Here is a 19887-nt window from a genome sequence, read left to right on the forward strand (position 1 = left end):
TGCCCTAATTTTACTAACTTAAGAAATAGATATCTGTTTGAGGCTCGAGGTGAGGATGGCAGGTTTATCCTTGCCAAGATTCTTGGACATGATGTGTCTTACTATGCGAGCGGAATTTTTAGATTTATTTCAGAAGCAGGTCTTCTGAAAACTATTTAACTATTTTAATAACTTCTTAATTTTTATGGTTTTAATCGAATTCTCTTTTAATTTTCATATACAATAAATGGTATCGGCGTCAATGACCTTAGATGTCAGGATGCCAGAAAACTTTCAATCAATCAATCAATCTTCTTAGACCTTAGAAGAAACCGCATATTTTTCCTCCTCGACCATCAAGGGGTACAGGAGTATGCGGGCAGCTGTCTTCAGACGCAGGAGATTGAATCTATCAAATAAAGACCTTATGGATCTTCTCAGATCATTTGAGAGGACTTAGAAGCGTCAGCAAGATTCGCCAGCCTGGAATTTAGAGGTCGTTTCTGGAATTCCGCGGTAGTGACAGATTTGAGCCTTTACACTCAGTTTCTTTTTTAAGGTCTAACTTTGGAGACTTTTCTGAGTAAGTCTGGCAACAGTTGAGAGTCAGTGAAGTTCACTCTTTTAGCAAGAACATGGACTTCAGAATGAATAAGCCATAGGTGCCTTGCAACCTGGATTCTTGGTCATTAACAAACGTCCTTCTCATCCATGGCCTAAATCTTTCAAGATCACTATCCTCTTGAATATGGTTTGTGAAGGGTTGAGGAGAGTTTTTTGCCTGGTTAAAACGATGAAGTTTTATCAGGACAGGACTAAAGGAGTTAAGAGACTATTCAAGGCTCTTTGGTGCGCGGTCAAGAAGCCTGCGCTATCTATGTCTAAAACGCCCTATCGTTCCTTATAGACTTTAATTACAAAGGCTCACTCACACTGTGGTGAGGCGGACATTAAGCTGTCAAAAGAGTAAAGACTCATGAATTTAGAGCTGTGGGAGCTTCTGTAACTTTTCAACATAACTGTTCTCTGCAAAGCATCGTGCATACAGCCTGTTGAAGGAGTAATCCTGTATTCGCCTTGCATTACTAATACAGTTTCCAGTCTCTTGGTGAGGACGGTTACGTTTTGGGATCATTCGTAACAACGAGTGCAGTAGTAGGTGAAACATCCACCACTATATTTCCCTAAATTCCTAGTACCCCAGTTCTTCTCTTGGAACTGTTATATATGTTTCTGATGATTGTACGTGAAGATTGGTCGGCAGTCTTCCGCAATCTTTGATTTAGTCAGGTGGTCATTTTGTTCCTAGAGAGCACCCAGAACAAGGGTATTAGTTGAGGTCCTGTCATGTTATAGGTTATTGAACCGTTTGACAGCTCCTAGAGATCTTCAGCCCCCTGGGTGGACCGCTGGATCTCGTAAGGATAGCAGACAGAATGAGACAGAGAACCATTGAAGTCAGCTTCCTTATCAGGTACGAACCTCTTAAGTGGTTATATTTAACTCTTACATAAATTTCCAATCATGTTGCTGTCTCTGACCCGCCACCAAGGGTGTCAATCAGCCATTCTTATATAACCAGCGGGTAAGTTTTATGTTTAAAAATGATATTTTCATAATAAAATAAATTTTTGAACATACTTACCCGCTGGTTATATAAGTTATAATCCCGCCCTCCTCCCCTCTAGAGACCAAGAGGCATGGAAGGTCTGAAGTGTTTGGAATAGTTTGGCCTATATACCGCCAGGGCGCTAGTGTACACCTGGCATATCTGCGATAGCCACGAGATTTAGAATTTCTGCGGAGCGTCCAAGGGACTATAGCCATTCTTATATAACTAGCGGGTAAGTATGTTCAAAAAGTTATTTTATTATGAAAATATAATTTTTCAGCTTTGGTCCTCCTTGGGGCTTACAGGTTCGCCCTCCAAGGAGGTTTTGCTTTAACTACATCCGATTGGGTGCCGCTGTCAAGCAATCGTCGTCACCGTCAGAGGTTGATCCTCTGTCTCTTGCCGACGTTGTGGTGTCAGAGGTATCCAATGCGGTATCACCCATCACCTCTGCCTCTTCAAACCCCACGGTAGCTGACGGCTTAGTTTCTCCTGTTCATGTTCAACCTACGAGGGAGAAACTAAGTCTATCGTCAGTCTCTCCTGCTAATGTTTCTCTCCCTCGGGGGAGTTCACTTACAGAGACTCCTCTTCGGAGGACTGCAGAAGGTCAGCTTGCTGATCCAACGGCCTCCAGAGGGCGCATTTGTCGGAATGCTCGCCTTCCTCTTCACCATAGAGTCCTTCCTTCACCTGCGGTGAGGAGGCGCTTCTTTGGTTCAACATTATCGATGCAGTCCACCGCAGAGGAGCCTCGAGACCAATCATCCATCACTGCTCCTGCATTGGTCCTGGACCTCTCTGCAGATCATTCGCGATCTCCTTCTCTGGAAGGTCGTCCTTTTAAAGGACACGTCGACCTTCCACCCGACAGACCTGCCGACCTGCCGTCGCCGTTTCTACATGGGCCTAACAAGGCTCCACCAAAGCACGCTGTTGCGCGCCAACAACATATACGCTACGCGCCAATGAGCCCTGACGAACGCTCCTTAGTAGCTTGTCAGGCCCCATCACTAAACCCTAACACAGGGCATCAAGGGTGTACGCTCCAACAAGAGCATAGCTCCATCACGCGCTATGCGCGCCCTCATGCGCTCACGTTCTCCTGCGCGCCAGTTCTTGCCTGTGCGCCCTGCGCAAACTATGCCCGTGCGCCCTGCGCAAACTATGCCCGTGCGCCCTGCGCAAACTATGCCCGTGCGCCCTGCGCAAACTATGCCCGTGCGCCCTGCGCAAACTATGCCCGTGCGCCCTGCGCAAACTATGCCCGTGCGCCCTGCGCAAACTATGCCCACGCGCCCCTGCGCAAACTATGGCCACGCGCCCTGCGCAAACTATGCCCACGCGCCCTGCGCTTACGCGCCAACATTCTCCTACGCGCCCGCACCCAGCTGCGCGCCAACACTCGCCTGCGTGCAAACCTCCTGCAAAATGGGGCTCTCCTGCGAGCCAGTGCTCTTCCTTGCGCCAACAGTCTCCTGCCCGCTCCCATACGTGCCCAACATCCAACTTTCCTGCACGCCATGCTGCGCATCATCATATGCGCCAGGTAAAACCTGCACCCCAACGATCTACTGAAAGCAGTACTTCTGGGAAGTCAGCAAGGCTGGCTTCTCCCACGCGCCAACCAGTACCAACGCGCTAGCGCTCACCTGCGCGCCAGCCTTCTCCCTTACGCGTGTGTGCCCCCGCGAACACTCATCCATCTTCTCCAAGGGATGCGCACCAACATTCTCCTGTGCTCCCGTGCGCCCCACATGATTCAACTGCGCGCCCGCGCGCTAGGGATCTTTTTCCTGCGCGCAGCCTTACGGCCGGCATAGATGCGAGCGAACTCTCTCCACCGCGCGCCCTACGGCTGGCATAGCTGCGAGCGAACTCTCTCCCGCGTGCCCGCGCACTCAACGTTATAATCCTGCGCGAATACTCTCCCGCACGCGTGTCACCAGTCTCCAGTGCGCAAGCGCCATTATTCTCCCCCGCGCGAGCGCCATTATTCTCCCCCGCGCGAGCGCCATTATTCTCCCCCCCGCGCGAGCGCCATTATTCTCCCCCCCCCGCGCGAGCGCCATTATTCTCCACCCCGCGCGAGCGCCATTATTCTCCACCCCGCGCGAGAGCCGTTATTCTCCCCCCCCGCGCGAGAGCCATTATTCTCCCCCCCGCGCGAGCGCCATTATTCTCCCCCCCGCGCGAGCGCCATTATTCTCCCCCCCGCGCGAGCGCCATTATTCTCCCCCCCCGCGCGAGCGCCATTATTCTCCCCCCCGCGCGAGCGCCATTATTCTCCCCCCCGCGCGAGCGCCATTATCCTCCCCCCCCCCCCGCGCGAGCGCCATTATTCTGCCCCCCCCCCCGCGCGAGCGCCATTATTCTGCCCCCCCCCCCCGCGCGAGCGCCATTATTCTCCCCCCCCCCCCGCGCGAGCGCCTTTATTCTCCCCCCCCGCGCGAGCGCCATTATTCTCCCCCCCCGCGCGAGCGCCATTATTCTCCCCCCCGCGCGAGCGCCATTATTCTCCCCCCCCCGCGCGAGCGCCATTATTCTCCCCCCCCCGCGCGCGCCGCCATTATTCTCCCCCCCCCGCGCGCGTGCCATTATTCTCCCCCCCGCGCGCGTGCCATTATTCTCCCCCCCGCGCGCGTGCCATTATTCTCCCCCCCGCGCTCGCGCCATTATTCTCCACCCCCGCGCGCAGCGCCATTATTCTCCCCCCCGCGCGCGCGCCATTATTCTCCCCCGCGCGCGCGGCGCCATTATTCTCCCCCCCTGCGCGCGCGCTCATTATTCTCCCCCCCGCGCGCGCAGCCATTATTCTCCCCCCCCCCGCGCGCGCGCCATTATTCTCCCCCCCCGCGCGCGCGCCATTATTCTCCCCCCCGCGCGCGCGCCATTATTCTCCCCCCCCGCGCGCGCGCCATTATTCTCCCCCCGCGCGCGCGCCATTATTCTCCCCCCGCGCGCGCGCATTATTCTCCCCCCCGCGCGCGCCATTATTCTCCCCCCCGCGCGCGCGCCATTATTCTCCCCCCCGCGCGCGCGCCATTATTCTCCCACCCGCGCGCGCGCCATTATTCTTCCCCCCGCGCGCGCCATTATTCTTCCCCCCGCGCGCGCCATTATTCTCCCCCCCGCGCGCCATTATTCTCCCCCCCCCCGCGCGCGCGCCATTATTCTCCCCCCCCGCGCGCACGCCATTATTCTCCCCCCCGCGCGCGCGCCATTATTCTCCCCCCCCCCGCGAGCGCCATTATTCTCCCCCCCCCCCCGCGCGCGCCATTATTCTCCCCCCCCCGCGCGCGCCATTATTCTCCCTCCCCGCGCGCGCCATTATTCTCCCCCCCCGCGCGCGCGCCATTATTCTCCCCCACGCGCAAGCGCCATTATTCTCCCCCCGCGCGCCGCCATTATTCTCCCCCCCCGCGTGCGCGCCATTATTCTCCCCCCCCCCCGCTGCGCGCCATTATTCTCCCCCCCGCCGCGCGCCATTATTCTCCCCCCCAGCGCGAGCGCCATTATTCTCCCCCCCCGCGCGAGCGCCATTATTCTCCCCCCCCCCGCGCGAGCGCCATTATTTTCCCCCCCGCGCGAGCGCCATTATTCTCCCCCCCCCGCGCGAGCGCCATTATTCTCCCCCCCCGCGCGAGCGCCATTATTCTCCCCCCCGCGCGAGCGCCATTATTCTCCCCCCCGCGCGAGCGCCATTATTCTCCCCCCCGCGCGAGCGCCATTATTCTCCCCCCCGCGCGAGCGCCATTATTCTCCCCCCCCGCGCGCGCGCCATTATTCTCCCCCCCTGCGCGCGCGCCATTATTCTCCCCCCCCGCGTGCGCGCCATTATTCTCCCCCCCCCGCGTGCGCGCCATTATTCTCCCCCCCCGCGCGCGCGCCATTATTCTCCCCCCCAGCGCGAGCGCCATTATTCTCCCCCCCCGCGCGAGCGCCATTATTCTCCCCCCCCCGCGCGAGCGCCATTATTTTCCCCCCCCGCGCGAGCGCCATTATTCTCCCCCCCGCGCGAGCGCCATTATTCTCCCCCCCGCGCGAGCGCCATTATTCTCCCCCCCGCGCGAGCGCCATTATTCTCCCCCCCGCGCGAGCGCCATTATTCTCCCCCCCCGCGCGAGCGCCATTATTCTCCCCCCGCGCGAGCGCCATTATTCTCCCCCCCGCGCGAGCGCCATTATTCTCCCCCCCCGCGCGAGCGCCACTATTCTCCCCCCCCGCGCGAGCGCCACTATTCTCCCCCCCCCGCGAGCGCCACTATTCTCCCCCCCCCGCGCGAGCGCCACTATTCTCCCCCCCGCGCGAGCGCCACTATTCTCCCCCCCGCGCGAGCGCCACTATTCTCCCCCCCGCGCGAGCGCCACTATTCTCCCCCCCGCGCGAGCGCCACTATTCTCCCCCCCGCGCGAGCGCCACTATTCTCCCCCCCGCGCGAGCGCCACTATTCTCCCCCCCGCGCGAGCGCCACTATTCTCCCCCCGCGCGAGCGCCACTATTCTCCCCCCCGCGCGAGCGCCACTATTCTCCCCCCCGCGCGAGCGCCACTATTCTCCCCCCCCGCGAGCGTGCCACTATTCTCCCCCCCGCGAGCGTGCCACTATTCTCCCCCCCGCGCGCGCGCCACTATTCTCCCCCCCGCGCGCGCCCCATTATTCTCCCCCCCCGCGCGCGCCCCATTATTCTCCCCCCGCGCGCGCGCCATTATTCTCCCCCCCGCGCGCGCGCCATTATTCTCCCCCCGCGCGCGCGCCATTATTCTCCCCCCCGCGCGCGCGCAATTATCCTCCCCCCCCCGCGCGCGCGCCATTATTCTCCCCCCCGCGCGAGCGCCATTATTCTCACCCCCCCCCCCGCGCGAGCGCCATTATTCTCCCCCCCGCGCGAGCGCCATTATTCTCCCCCCCCGCGCGAGCGCCATTATTCTCCCCCGCGCGAGCGCCATTATTCTCCCCCCCGCGCGAGCGCCATTATTCTCCCCCCCCGCGCGAGCGCCATTATTCTCCCCCCCGCGCGAGCGCCATTATTCTCCCCCCCGCGCGAGCGCCATTATTCTCCCCCGCGCGAGCGCCATTATTCTCCCCCCCGCGCGAGCGCCATTATTCTCCCCCCCGCGCGAGCGCCATTATTCTCCCCCCCGCGCGAGCGCCATTATTCTCCCCCCCGCGCGAGCGCCATTATTCTCCCCCCCCCCCCCGCGCGAGCGCCACTATTCTCCCCCCCGCGCGAGCGCCACTATTCTCCCCCCCTGCGCGAGCGCCACTATTCTCCCCCCCCCCCCCCCCGCGCGAGCGCCACTATTCTCCCCCCCCGCGCGAGCGCCACTATTCTCCCCCCCGCGCGAGCGCCACTATTCTCCCCCCCCCCCCCCCGCGCGAGCGCCACTATTCTCCCCCCCCCCGCGCAAGCGCCACTATTCTCCCCCCCCCCGCGCGAGCGCCACTATTCTCCCCCCCGCGCGAGCGCCACTATTCTCCCCCCCGCACGAGCGCCACTTTTCTCCCCCCCGCGCGAGCGCCACTTTTCTCCCCCCCCGCGAGCGCCACTATTCTCCCCCCCCGCGCGAGCGCCACTATTCCCCCCCCCGCGCGAGCGCCACTATTCCCCCCCCCGCGCGAGCGCCACTATTCTCCCCCCCGCGCGAGCGCCACTATTCTCCCCCCCCGCGCGAGCGCCACTATTCTCCCCCCCCGCGCGAGCGCCACTATTCTCCCCCCCCGCGCGAGCGCCATATTCTCCCCCCCCCGCGCGAGCGCCACTATTCTCCCCCCCGCGCGAGCGCCACTATTCTCCCCCCCCGCGCGAGCGCCATATTCTCCCCCGCGCGCGCCATTATTCTCCCCCCGCGCGCGCCATATTCTCCCCCCGCGCGAGCGCCATATTCTCCCCCCCGCGCGAGCGCCACTATTCTCCCCCCCCCGCGCGAGCGCCACTATTCTCCCCCCGCGCGAGCGCCACTATTCTCCCCCCCGCGCGAGCGCCATATTCTCCCCCCCGCGCGAGCGCCATATTCTCCCCCGCGCGAGCGCCATTATTCTCCCCCCCGCGCGAGCGCCATTATTCTCCCCCCCCGCGCGAGCGCCATTATTCTCCCCCGCGCGAGCGCCATTATTCTCCCCCCCGCGCGAGCGCCATTATTCTCCCCCGCGCGAGCGCCATTATTCTCCCCCGCGCGAGCGCCATTATTCTCCCCCGCGCGAGCGCCATTATTCTCCCCCGCGCGAGCGCCATTATTCTCCCCCCCGCGCGAGCGCCATTATTCTCCCCCGCGCGAGCGCCATTATTCTCCCCCGCGCGAGCGCCATTATTCTCCCCCCCGCGCGAGCGCCATTATTCTCCCCCCCCGCGCGAGCGCCATTATTCTCCCCCCCCGCGCGAGCGCCATTATTCTCCCCCGCGCGAGCGCCATTATTCTCCCCCCGTGCGAGATTACTGAACAACGTACGGCAAGGTCGCCATCGCCTCATTCCCCTCCCCGCAAGCGCATACCACCGCGCATTTTGGGAGAAGGGAAACATCCAGAGGGGTCCAGGATCCCAAAGCTACCACAGGCGAACCCACCAATGATGGTGACTCCTCCCAGGGACCCTTCAATCCCTGTCCCTACAAAGGGTATGTCTGACAGCGCGTCTGTCAGCCAACAGCCCTGGTTCGGTGCCCTGATCAGAGCCGTAACTCAGGCTTTCAAGCCTGTCCTCTCTGAATTGGGACATAGAACCATTGCTTCTACTCCTTTGAAGAGAAAAAGAGGAGTTCCAGACACGGTCACTTCTCCAAGGGCGAAACTGACTCCATGCAGACCTTCGAGGCCGGTTCCTTCTAGTCCTCTTACTGCCTCTCCTTCCCTTTCGGACGAAGATTTCCTGTCCCCAAGGGAATCACGCAAGGAGAGGCTTTCCCCCATCGCACCAATAGAGGAAACCTCTCTTCGCGCTGAGGGGTCTACTCAGTCGGGGATTGGAAGGAACATGCCACCCTCGTCAATGATGGAGTCTTATATCCTTCCCAGGAAGGAATCTAAAGTCTCCAAAACATTGCCGAAGTCCTCTACTAGGACTACCATGGAGTCAACTAGCCACTCAGGAAATGGCCGCGACTCTCACCAAGAAGAGCCTTCGGGGATAGAAGGAGACTTCGCTGCAAGTTCTAGAGCAGGGGGAGACCAGCAAGAGTCAGAACATGCGTTTTGTCAAGTTCTGACTCTGAGGGCACTCAACGGGTTTTCCGACCCAGAGATCCCTCCTCGAGAGGGCAGAGACATAGTCTTAGACCGTGTCTTTGGTACTCAAAAACCCTCTAAGACCAGTGCAGCCCTGCCCTGGTCTCAGGGGGTAAAGAGTACCAGAGACAAGATCTCACAACTGCTCTCCGAGGTGTCCTCCTCCAACCGTTCCGGTACCACCAACAAGCTCCTCGCACCTCCTTGCGTACAGCAGAGGAGGTACTTCGAGATCTTAGAGGAGCCTTGTTTAGCTCTTAATCTTCACCACTTGCTGGAAGAGCTAACCAGGGGAGTCCCTCTTGAGAGACTCTCCAACCGGCAGGTCTCGTTCTCGGCAGCCGAGATCCTCAACCAGGAGAAAGTTGCGAAGTGTGCTATGCAAGCCACTTCGTGGCTCGATATCTGGTTGGGGACCTTAGGTATCCTGATACGTTCCGAGGACTTTTCCAAGGAACGTACCAGGAAGGCTATGGAAACCTTTTTGCTCTCAGGTACTCGCACAATCGAGTTTCTGGCCCACCAAGTCTCGAACTTGTGGGCAAATACCATCCTGAAACGTCGGGATGCAGTAGCTGAGAGATTCCATCAGAAGGTCCCTAGCGCCGAGATCAATAGGCTCAGACATTTTCCTCCCTAGAGGGATCCGTCTTGTTCGAGCCTAAGGATGTGGAACATGCCGCTGAGAGGTGGAGGAAGTCTCATCAAGACTCCCTCCTCCTTCATAGGGCTTTAACATCCAAGCCCTATAAGCCTCCAGCACCACAGCAGTTCCGTCCAGTCAGGACCACTTCGACGACAACAGCAGCGAAGACCTTGGTGTCTAAACCCTTTCCTGTCAAAGAAAGGAAAGGCAAAAATTTCTCGAGCCAAGAATCCTAGAGGGAGCAGCCAAGGCCTCAAACGCTAGGATAGGCAGTCCCCCTGCATTTCCACCAGTGGGGGGATGCCTACAAAGTTGCTCAAACAGGTGGAAGCAACTCGGGACCGATTCCTGGACAATCTCCGTGATCAGTGTAGGATATCGCGTCCCGTTCATAACATCTTTACCTCCCCTGACGACGAATCCAGTGTCATTAAACTCCCTTGCCATGGGATCGGCAAGGGGGCAAGCTCTTCGGGCAGAAGTCCAGACCCTGTTGAAGAAGGGCACTCTCCAAGAGGTCCTCGACGGATCCCCAGGCTTCTTCAGTCGACTCTTTCTTGTAAAGAAGATGTCTGGAGGCTAGAGACCAGTCATCGACCTCTCAGCTCTGAACAAGTTTGTCAAACAAACTCCGTTCAACATGGGGACGGCGGACACGGTCAGACTAGCAGTAAGACCGCAAGACTTCATGTGCACACTGACCTAAAGGATGCGTACTTCCAGATCCCAGTCCAACCGTCTTCAAGGAAGTACTCAAGATTCAGCCTAGACAACAGTAAGTACCAGTTTAAGGTGCTGTGCTTCAGTCTCTCCATAGCACCACAAGTCTTCACCAGAGTGTTCACCCTAGTATTATCTTGGGCACACAGGATTGGCATCCGTCTCATCCGTTATCTGGACAACTGGTTAATCCTAGCAGACTCGGTGTCAACCCTTCTTCAACACCGAGACAAACTTCTGAGACTTTGCCAAGATCTGGGGATCATGGTAAATCTCGAGAAGTCTTCACTGCTTCCCACTCAAAGACTGGTATACCTAGGCATGATTATAGACACCAATCTCCACAAAGCCTTCCCATCAGATGACAGGATAGCAAGGCTGAGGAAGGTCGCAAGACATTTTCTCAGACGAGAAGAACTTCCAGCCCAATCGTGGTTACGTCTCCTCGGTCACCTTTCATTGCTGGCCCGTCTAGTTCCCAATGGTCGCCTCAGGATGAGATCCCTCCAGTGGCGACTCAAGTCCCGGTGGAATCAAGCGTACGACTCCCCGGACATCCAGATCCCCATGGGACCTGCAGAACTGACGGATCTCCAGTTGTGGGTGGCAGACGAGAACCTACGAAAAGGAGTGGATCTTCTTGTCCTCCCCCTGGATTTGATGCTGTTTTCGGACGCTTCAAAAAAAGGGTGGGGGCCCACGTGCTGCACCACACAACCTCAGGCCTCTGGTCAGAGTCAGAAAATTACCTGCCCTGAACTTCAGGCTCCCGCTGTACTGTTCCCCAGTCCTAGACCCCAAGGCTCTCTGGCAAGATGCTTTCCAACAACGTTGGGACAACGTCGATGTTTACGCCTTTCCCCCCTCTCTGTCTGATGAGGTGGGTACTCAACGAGACTAGAACATTGGTCAATCTTTCAATGACCCTCATAGCTCCGCTGTGGCATCACGCAGAATGGTTCCCGGACCTTCTGCAACTCCTAACGGAGCCACCAAGAGAACTCCCTCCACGACACAATCTACTCAAACAACCACATGCCAACATCTTCCACAAAGGCGTAGGTTCACTACGGCTTCACGCCTGGAGACTATCCAGCATCTCTCTGAGAGAGGGAGTTCCTCGTGTATTTGCGTGAAGAAATGCGCCTTTCAGTCTCGGCAGTGAAAGGCTGTCGCTCAGCCTTAAGTCTAGCCTTCAGGCTGAAAGGAATGGACATTTCCTCATTGCTAGAACTTTCTCTACTTATACGTAGTTATGAACTTACCTGCCCTCAGTCGGAAGTGAGACCTCCCCCATGGAACGTGGTTCGAGTTCTCAGGTCTCTTAAGAGACCTCCCTATGAACCATTACGCCAGGCATCAGATCGCCACCTAACCCGGAAGACGGTGTTCCTGCTAGCTTTGGCCTCGGCAAAACGAGTCAGAAAACTTCATGGTCTCTCGTATGACATTGCCCATTCAAGGGGATGGGGGGAGGTAACGTTCAGCTTCGTCCCTGAGTTTATTGCTAAGACTCAGAATCCAGAGTCGCGGATCCTCGATTCGACTCCTTCCGGATTTCTAGTCTTCGTACTGTAACAGATGACCTAGACCATCTCTTACTATGCCCAGGAAGGAGCTTGAGGCTGTACCTCAAAAGAACAGCCGCAGCCCGTCCTCGTGTGCCAGCACTATTCATCAGCACAGGAAGGACTAAGAGGAGGGTCACCAAGAACACCATCTCTGCATGGATTCGCAGAGTCATTGACCTGGCACTGAATCCAGACCCTCCTCCGTCACGTCGCCCCAGAGGACATGATGTCAGGGGCATAGCTACGTCCCTGGCCTTCAAAAGAAATTCTTCAGTGACGGAGGTTCTTCAAGCTGGAGTGTGGAAACGTCAAACAACGTTCACATCCCACTACCTGCAAGACGTGACCAACAGGAGACTCGATAAGTTCTCTATCGGTCCTGTGGTGGCTGCACAACAGCTGGTTTAAAACCTCAAGCTCCTTATTGGACAAGTAGCAGAAGGTTGGAGGCATTGTTACCCGGTTTTAGTCTGCATGAATGAAAATGTTTGACTGGCCCTTATTCTTTTCTTCATCATCCCCTCTCTTGGGGAAAGCAGCATCCTGGGTTCTCTGCATAGCTGACCTCAAACCACGGCAGGTAAACCATACTCCCTTGTGTTCCTAGTATTAATATTAATACAGTACTGTTACGTCCCTATACCCTGACGAGGTGGTATTGGGAAAGTCCTAGTCTACAAGTTTCCATCTAAAGAACTTCAGAACAACTTTCTAGGATGAGTCACACTTCTTCATACCTTCACACACAGCTTGCGTAGGCCGCAGACCTTGCGTAGCAAGGTTTAGCGAGGTGCAGGGACTCCTTATTTCTTGAGTGCTTACACACTCAAATAAGGAGTCCCCGGGCAAAGCCAAAAGCCAGACTGGCTAGGACGTCCACCCTTCCTAATGGGTGAGTCACTCCTATTAAATACTGTGATTTGTATTCCAGTTACGGAACAAATGACAAATTCGTAGTTGTTCCAACACGGAGTACTTACCTCGAACTACTTTCTTAGGAGTATCTGGGATCTCCTCCCTAACCGACCAAGAATTTTGCGTAGTTCCCCATACAGTATCTCCGTTTTCCCTTGTTGGGTCCCTCCGTGGCGGATGGATACTCGCCCTAAGGCGACCTGGGGTCAGCGCGCGAGAGTGCGCTACTAGGTCTGTGTTTCCAGTAAGCATCTGGTCATGGCGTAGATAACATCTCGCCGCTCTCTCTCACATCCCGTCCAAACCACCATTGTGTTCCACGTGTTCCCTTTGTGCTTTCCCTTTTTAAACATTAAACTTACCCGCTGGTTATATAAAAATAGCTTTAGTCTGTGACGTCCGGCAGAAATTCAAAAACTTGCGGCAATCGCAGATAGAGTTGCCAGGTGTAGACTAGCGCCCTCACGGGAAATAGATTGAACCATTCCATACTTCACCAGATCTTCTCTGCCGTCATTGCTGGCAACATCGTTTAGAATTCACTCGTGATTAACCTGGATTTTAGCAGTTATCTTGGTGATGTACTCCTAAATATGGTTTCTGGCATTCGCTTATTTTGTTTTTGTTTGGTATTTGATCGCTATGTTATAGCTTAAAAGGTAGGATTAGAAGTTTTTTCAACCTACTTTAAACTAACGCTAGGATTGGCAGTCCCCCTGCATGTTCACCAGTCGGGGGATGCCTACAAAGTTGCGCAGACAGGTGGCAACAACTCGGGGCCGATTCCTGGACGATTCACAACATCTCTACCTCCCCTGACGACGAATCCAGTGTCATTGAGCTCCCTTGCCATGGGATCAGCAAGGGGGCAGGCCCTTCGGGCAGAAGTCCAGACCAAAGCAAACTCCGTTCAGCATGGAGACCGCAGACACGGTCAAACTTGCAGTGAGACCGCAAGACTTCATGTGTACACTGGATCTGAAGGACGCGTACTTCCAGATCCCAATCCATCCGTCTTCAAGGAAGTACTCAAGATTCAGCCTAGACAACAGTAAGTACCAGTTCAAGGTGCTGTGTTTCGGTCTCTCCACAGCACCACAGGTTTTCACCAGAGTGTTCACCCTAATATCGTTGTGGGCACACAGGATCAGCATCCGTCTCCTCCATTATCTGGACGACTGGATGATCCTAGCAGACTTTGAGTCATCCCTTCTTCGACACCGAGACAAACTTCTGGGACTTTGCCAGGATCTGGGGATCATGGTAAATATTGAGAAGTCCTCTCTGCTTCCCACTCAAAGACTGGTTTACCTAGGCATGATTATAGACACCAATCTCCACAAAGCCTTCCCATCAGACGACAGGATAGCAAGGCTGAGGAGGGTCGCAAGCCCTTTCCTCAGACGAGAAGAGCTTCCAGCCCAATCGTGGTTACGTCTCCTCGGTCACCTCTCATCCTTGGCTTGTCTAGTTCCCAACGGTCGCCTCAGGATGAGATCCCTCCAGTGGTGACTCAAGAGCCGGTGGAATCAAGGTTGCGATTCCCCGGACGTCATGATCCCTATGGGACCTGCGGAACGGACGGACCTCCAGTGGTGGGTGACAGACGAGAACCTACGAAAAGGAGTGGATCTTCTCGTCCTTCCCCCGGATTTGATGCTGTTTTCGGACGCCTCAAAGAAAGGGTGGGGGGCCCACGTTCTGCACCACAGGACCTCAGGCCTGTGGTCAGAATCAGAAAAGTGCCTCCATATAAATCGTCTTAGAGATGAAGGCCGTTTTCTTGGCCCTTCAGCAGTTCCAACAATACCTGGCGGGTCACTCTGTGGTGGTGATAAGCGACAACACCACAGTAGTGGCTTATATCAACAAGCAAGGAGGTACCTTTTCGAAGCAGCTATCCCATCTTGCAGTAGAGATACTGAGATGGTCCGAAGTCCGCTCAATTCCACTATCGGCACGTTTCATTCCAGGCAAGAGGAATGTGCTCGCCGACAATCTGAGCAGAGCGTCTCAGATAGTGAGTACCGAGTGGTCTTTGGATCATCTAGTAGCCAACAAAGTCCTGACTTTGTGGGGTTCCCCGACTGTGGATCTGTTCGCGACAGCGCTGAACTTCAAGCTTCCACTCTACTGCTCCCCAGTCCCAGATCCCAAGGCGCTCTGGCAAGATGCCTTCCAACAACGGTGGGACAACATCGACGTGTACGCCTTTCCCCCGTTCTGTCTGATGAGGAGGGTGCTCAACAAGACCAGAGTATCAGTTAATCTTCCAATGACCCTCATAGCTCGGCTATGGCATCACACGGAATGGTTTCCGGACCTTCTGCAACTCCTAACGGAACTTCCGAGAGAACTCCCTCCACGACACAATCTACTCAGACAACCACATGCTAACATCTTCCACAAAGCCGTAGCTTCGCTACGACTTCACGCATGGAGACTATCCAGCATCTCCTCGCTGAGAGAGGATTTTCGCAACAAGTTGCGATTAGGAAGTCTGGACATCTGCGAAAGTCATCCGCATCTGTCTACCAGGCAAAGTGGAAAGTTTTCTGTGGTTGGTGTCGTGGAAGGGGTATCTCTCCACTCGATGCCACTATTCCAGCTAAGCGGAGTTCCTCGTGTATTTGCGGGAAGAAATGCGCCTTTCAGTCTCGGCGGTGAAAGGCTATCGCTCAGCCTTAAGTCTAGCCTTCAGGCTCAAAGGAATGGACTTTTCTTCCTCGCTGGAACTTTCCCTACTCATACGAGGTTATGAACTTACCTGCCCTCAGTCGGAAGTGAGACCTCCTCCATGGAACGTGGTTCGAGTTCTCAGGTCTCTTAAGAGACCTCCCTATGAACCATTACGCCAGGCTTCAGATCGCCACCTAACTTGGAAGACGGTGTTCCTACTAGCTTTGGCTTCGGCCAAACGAGTCTGTGAACTTCATGGTTTCTCATATGACATCGCCCATTCAAGGGGATGGGGGGAGGTAACGTTAAAATTCGTCCCTGAGTTTATGGGGGGAGGTAACGTTAAAATTTGTCCCTGAGTTTATTGCTAAGACACTGAATCCGGGGGTGCCGGACGCTCGGTTCGACCCCTTCCGGATTTTGAGTCTTCGTTCTGTAACAGATGACCCAGACCATCTCTTACTGTGCCCAGTAAGGAGTCTGAGGCTATATCTCAAAAGAATGGCTGAAGTCCGTCCCCAGGTGCAAGCATTGTTAGCACTGGGAGGAATAAGAGGAGGGTCAACAAGAACACCATCTCCGTATGGATTCGTAGGGTGATCCATCTGTCCCTGAATCCAGACCCTCCTCCGTCACGTCGCCCTAGAGCACATGATGTCAGGGGCGTAGCTACGTCCCTGGCCTTCAAAAGAAATTTCTCAGTGACACAGGTTCTTCAAGCTGGGGTGTGGAAGCGTGATGACCATCACAGCCCACTACCTGTACGACGTGACCCACAGGAGGCTCGATACGTTTTCTATTGTCCCTGTGGTGGCTGCACAACAGCTGGTTTAAAACCTCAGGCTCCTTAGTGGACAAGTAGCAGAAGGTTGAGGGCATTGTTACCCGGTCTTAGTCTGCATGAATGAAAAGGTTTGTCTGGCCCTTATTCTTTTCTTCATCTTACCTTCTCTTGGGGAAAGCAGCATCCTGGGTTCTCTGCACAGCTGACCTCAAACCACTGCAGGTAAACCATGTTTCCTTGTGTTCCTAGTATTAAGCTAATACTGTCACGTGCCCATACCCTGACGAGGTGGTATTGGGAGAGTACTAGCCTAAAGTTTCCTTCTAAAGGACTACAGGTCAACTTCGTAGGACGAGTCACACTTTATTATACCTTCACACACAGCTTGCGTAGGCTGCAGTCCTTGCGTAGCAAGGTTCTAGCGGGATGCAGGGACTCCTTATTGCTGAGTGCGAACACACTCAAATATTGAGTCCCCGGGCAAAGCCAAAAGCCAGTACTGGCAGGGACTTTCCACCCTTCCTAATGGGTGAGTCACCCCTATTAAATAGCGTGGTTTGTATGTCAGTTACAGAACAAATGACAAATTCGTAGATAATTTGTATTTTTCCTAACTGTACAAACCTTAGCTATTTAATCATACTTGCCCGCCAGCCCTATCCCCCTTGAAGTCCTACCTCCAAGCAAAGTGAGCTCAAGGACAGGTGTGTGTGAGGGGGGGTTAGCAGGCTACCCTCTCTACCCCCCACTAACTAGTGGTGGGGTAGTAAACCCTCGTTAAAATTCTAATGGCTCGTCATTTCAGCTACGCCGAAAGTAATAACCCCTATTAAATAGCTAAGGTTTGTATAGATAGGAAAAATACAAAATATCTACGAATTTGTCATTTTTAATTGCAGAAAGTTCCAGAGTAAGTTTGACATCTTAGTAATACAACAGTTTATTCTTAAAAAGTTGTTGTAATAGAAGAGTACAGCAATAATTTCTTCAATTTAGATGCACAGACATCCCTATTAACGTACATAATCACTCGTCTATTAGCACTTCCTTGTCTCTACTCGCCCATAACCACACGTTTGAGTGTAGATAGTCGTCTGTGCCTGGACTGAATGATGAAAGAGAATGAATATATCAGCAGACCCAGTTGGGGGTTCTTCCACAATGGGATGTTTCGGTGTCGTTCTTGGGACAATTGTAGAGTTTTGTGTGATTTGTTTTGATTGAATAGTTTCGTAGTAAAAATTGTCATCATCACCTCCTACACCTGTTAATGCAAAGGGCCTCAGTTAGATTTTGCCAGTCGTCTCTATCTTGAGCTTTTAATTCAATACTGTACTTCTCCATTCATCATCATCTGCTTCACGCTTCATAGTCCCCAGCCATGTAGACTGGGTCTTCCAACTCTTCTAGTGCCTCGTGTAGCCCAGCTGAACGTTTGGTGAACTATAATCTCTCTTGTGGAGTGCAAAGAGCATGCCCAAACCCTGTCCATCTATCTGCCCCTCATCATGACCTCATCCACATGTGGTACTTGAGTAGAATGTGGCATGAAGAGGCAAAACCTGATGAATGGGAGTTAGGAGTGTTGGTGAAAGTGGCAAAAGAAGGAGACCTGACTGATGACAATATCAATAGAAATTCATTAATACTAAATTGATTTTTTTGTTTCTCATTTCCAGAACACAGCGAAGGTGTACAGTAGTCATGTCCGATGGATTGGTCATCCACGAAGACGGGAAGGAGAAGCTTATCATCGTGACGGCCGCTACTGCCATGGCCGCCTGTTGGATCGTTTGCCCTGTAACAGGTACTGTTGTGAAATTAGAGTTATACAATCAAGGCTCCTAATTCCATGAAAATTTCATTACAGGTATACTGTATGTTTTATAATTATGTACGTGTTTAAAACAAGGACCTGTGATGTATCGTATCAAAAGACCAGATCCCTGCTGCATCTGAGAAGCCAACAGCGACTGTATTCAATAAATGAAATATCGGTCCAATGTGTTATGGGGTTGAGGCATTTGTTATATTTGTAACTGAGGTTTTTCAGCCGTCAGAATTTCTCGCATCGCCAAAGGGAGTATTGCATAGAGTACAAGTTTAGCTGTGGCTGGACTCTATAGGGTTTATAAGAAGCATTTCACTTCATCCATACAGTTCTCAGCTATGATGGATTGATTGATTGATTGAATGAGAGTTTTCTGGCATCCTGACATCTAAGGTCATTAATGCCGTTCTCAGCTATGTTGTCCTTTTCCTTTCACTTTTTATCCATTCCACTTTGGGCTTTTCCATTATAGCTGTTTGTAAACAAATCCTTATGGGGCAGGTGAGTGAGAATTTTGTAATGTCATTGGATGTATTTTTCACTGTATTTTACTCCTGAAATCTGATGTAAGCAGGCTTACTCAAAAAAGTTATGGATGAATTTGATGAAAATTTCAAGACATGTTAGAAATGGGATAACTTAGAAGGTACTATATTTACCCTGTGATCGTATTCACCATCCTGATCCAAGAGTTTTTTTCCTAAAGGATTCTTAACTATTGCGAGATTGGACCAAATTGGAAATTCTTGCTTATTACTCGAGTAAAGCACAGTATACTCGGTAGAAACTTTTAAGCATTAAGCCATCGTAAGGTCTAGCAATCGCTACGTTATGGTTCTGATATTATATTATTCCGGACCTGCAGATCCAGGATGGGAACATGTAAATAGAGATCTAGTGAAGATCGAGATGGTGTGATAGAGGGAATCGAGGTCTGTGCTCTCTGAGTGCTCATTTTACTTGTTTTTAATGTTTTTGTTGATAGTACGTATTTTGCCTTTTGTTAATTCAATGCACTTCTTCAGGTGAAAGAGAAGGCAGGAAGACATTCCGCCTCCCGAGACGCACGTTTATCACGAGCCTCCTCCCAGTGAAGGTTGAAGAGGCCAAGCATCCGCTGCTTCTGTGCGGCGATCACGACAGCCGAATACGCATATTCACACGCGAGAGTTTAGGCGACTATTTTCCAGAAGCGGTTCTTAACGGTCACGAAGACTGGGTGACTTCGCTGGACATTACGCGAGAAGGTTAGTTTCCGAGATCTTATTTACTTGATTCAGGACCTTGTATTGTTTACCTTTTATATTGTATGTTACAGAGGGGTGAGATGTCCAGAGGAAGGAAAAGAAATGGGGATGGTTTGGAGCTGCAATGAAGGAAGATCAAGAAATGAGTCAGACGTAGTGTGACGAGAGACCCGTAGGAATTGCCAAACATAATAATGAAGTGAAGGAAATGTAATCTAAACCAGATGGGAATTGAGGCAGAAAATACTTCAGACTGTGTAAAGTGGCTACCACGCCTTTTGAATTGAGTAAAGAGAATATTTAATGCAAAAACTAAATATTCAGGGAATGAAAAATCATTGTTAGATTATGAATTCATTACCTCTGCCAATGAGTTTATAAAATGACCAGCATTTATTAATTTATTTATTTATACGTTTGTTTGTTGTCTGTTAGCAAGATTATGTTCAAACGTCTTGCTTGATTTCCACCAACTTTGAACCACTGATAGGTATTATTATGCTTTGGATGAACCCATTGAATTTTGAAGGTGAACCACAGCAAGATCACAATTCTAGTTATGATTGTTATTATATATAGACAGTAGATTATACAAAAGGTCAACTTATGAAAAAGGGAAAGGTTGGTCCCTAGACTTGAATGAAATGTTGGAAATATTCAGGTAGCTCTTTTTACTTGTTT

General features: G+C 53.3%; 1 protein-coding gene across 2 annotated transcripts in view; it reads left to right on the forward strand.

Annotated features, from left to right (window-relative positions):
* The window catches only part of LOC137633404 (elongator complex protein 2-like), a 273506-nt gene that overhangs the window by 23624 nt on the left and 229995 nt on the right, over positions 1-19887 (forward strand). For both annotated transcript variants that reach the window (XM_068365630.1, XM_068365629.1), the window contains exons 3-4: positions 17808-17935; positions 18985-19206. In XM_068365630.1, the coding sequence (XP_068221731.1) occupies positions 17808-17935; positions 18985-19206 (350 nt within the window). The remainder of the gene's footprint in view (positions 1-17807; positions 17936-18984; positions 19207-19887) is intronic.

The sequence above is a fragment of the Palaemon carinicauda genome, chromosome 43 (assembly GCF_036898095.1).
Source record: "Palaemon carinicauda isolate YSFRI2023 chromosome 43, ASM3689809v2, whole genome shotgun sequence".
In the NCBI taxonomy this organism is placed as follows: domain Eukaryota; kingdom Metazoa; phylum Arthropoda; class Malacostraca; order Decapoda; family Palaemonidae; genus Palaemon; species Palaemon carinicauda.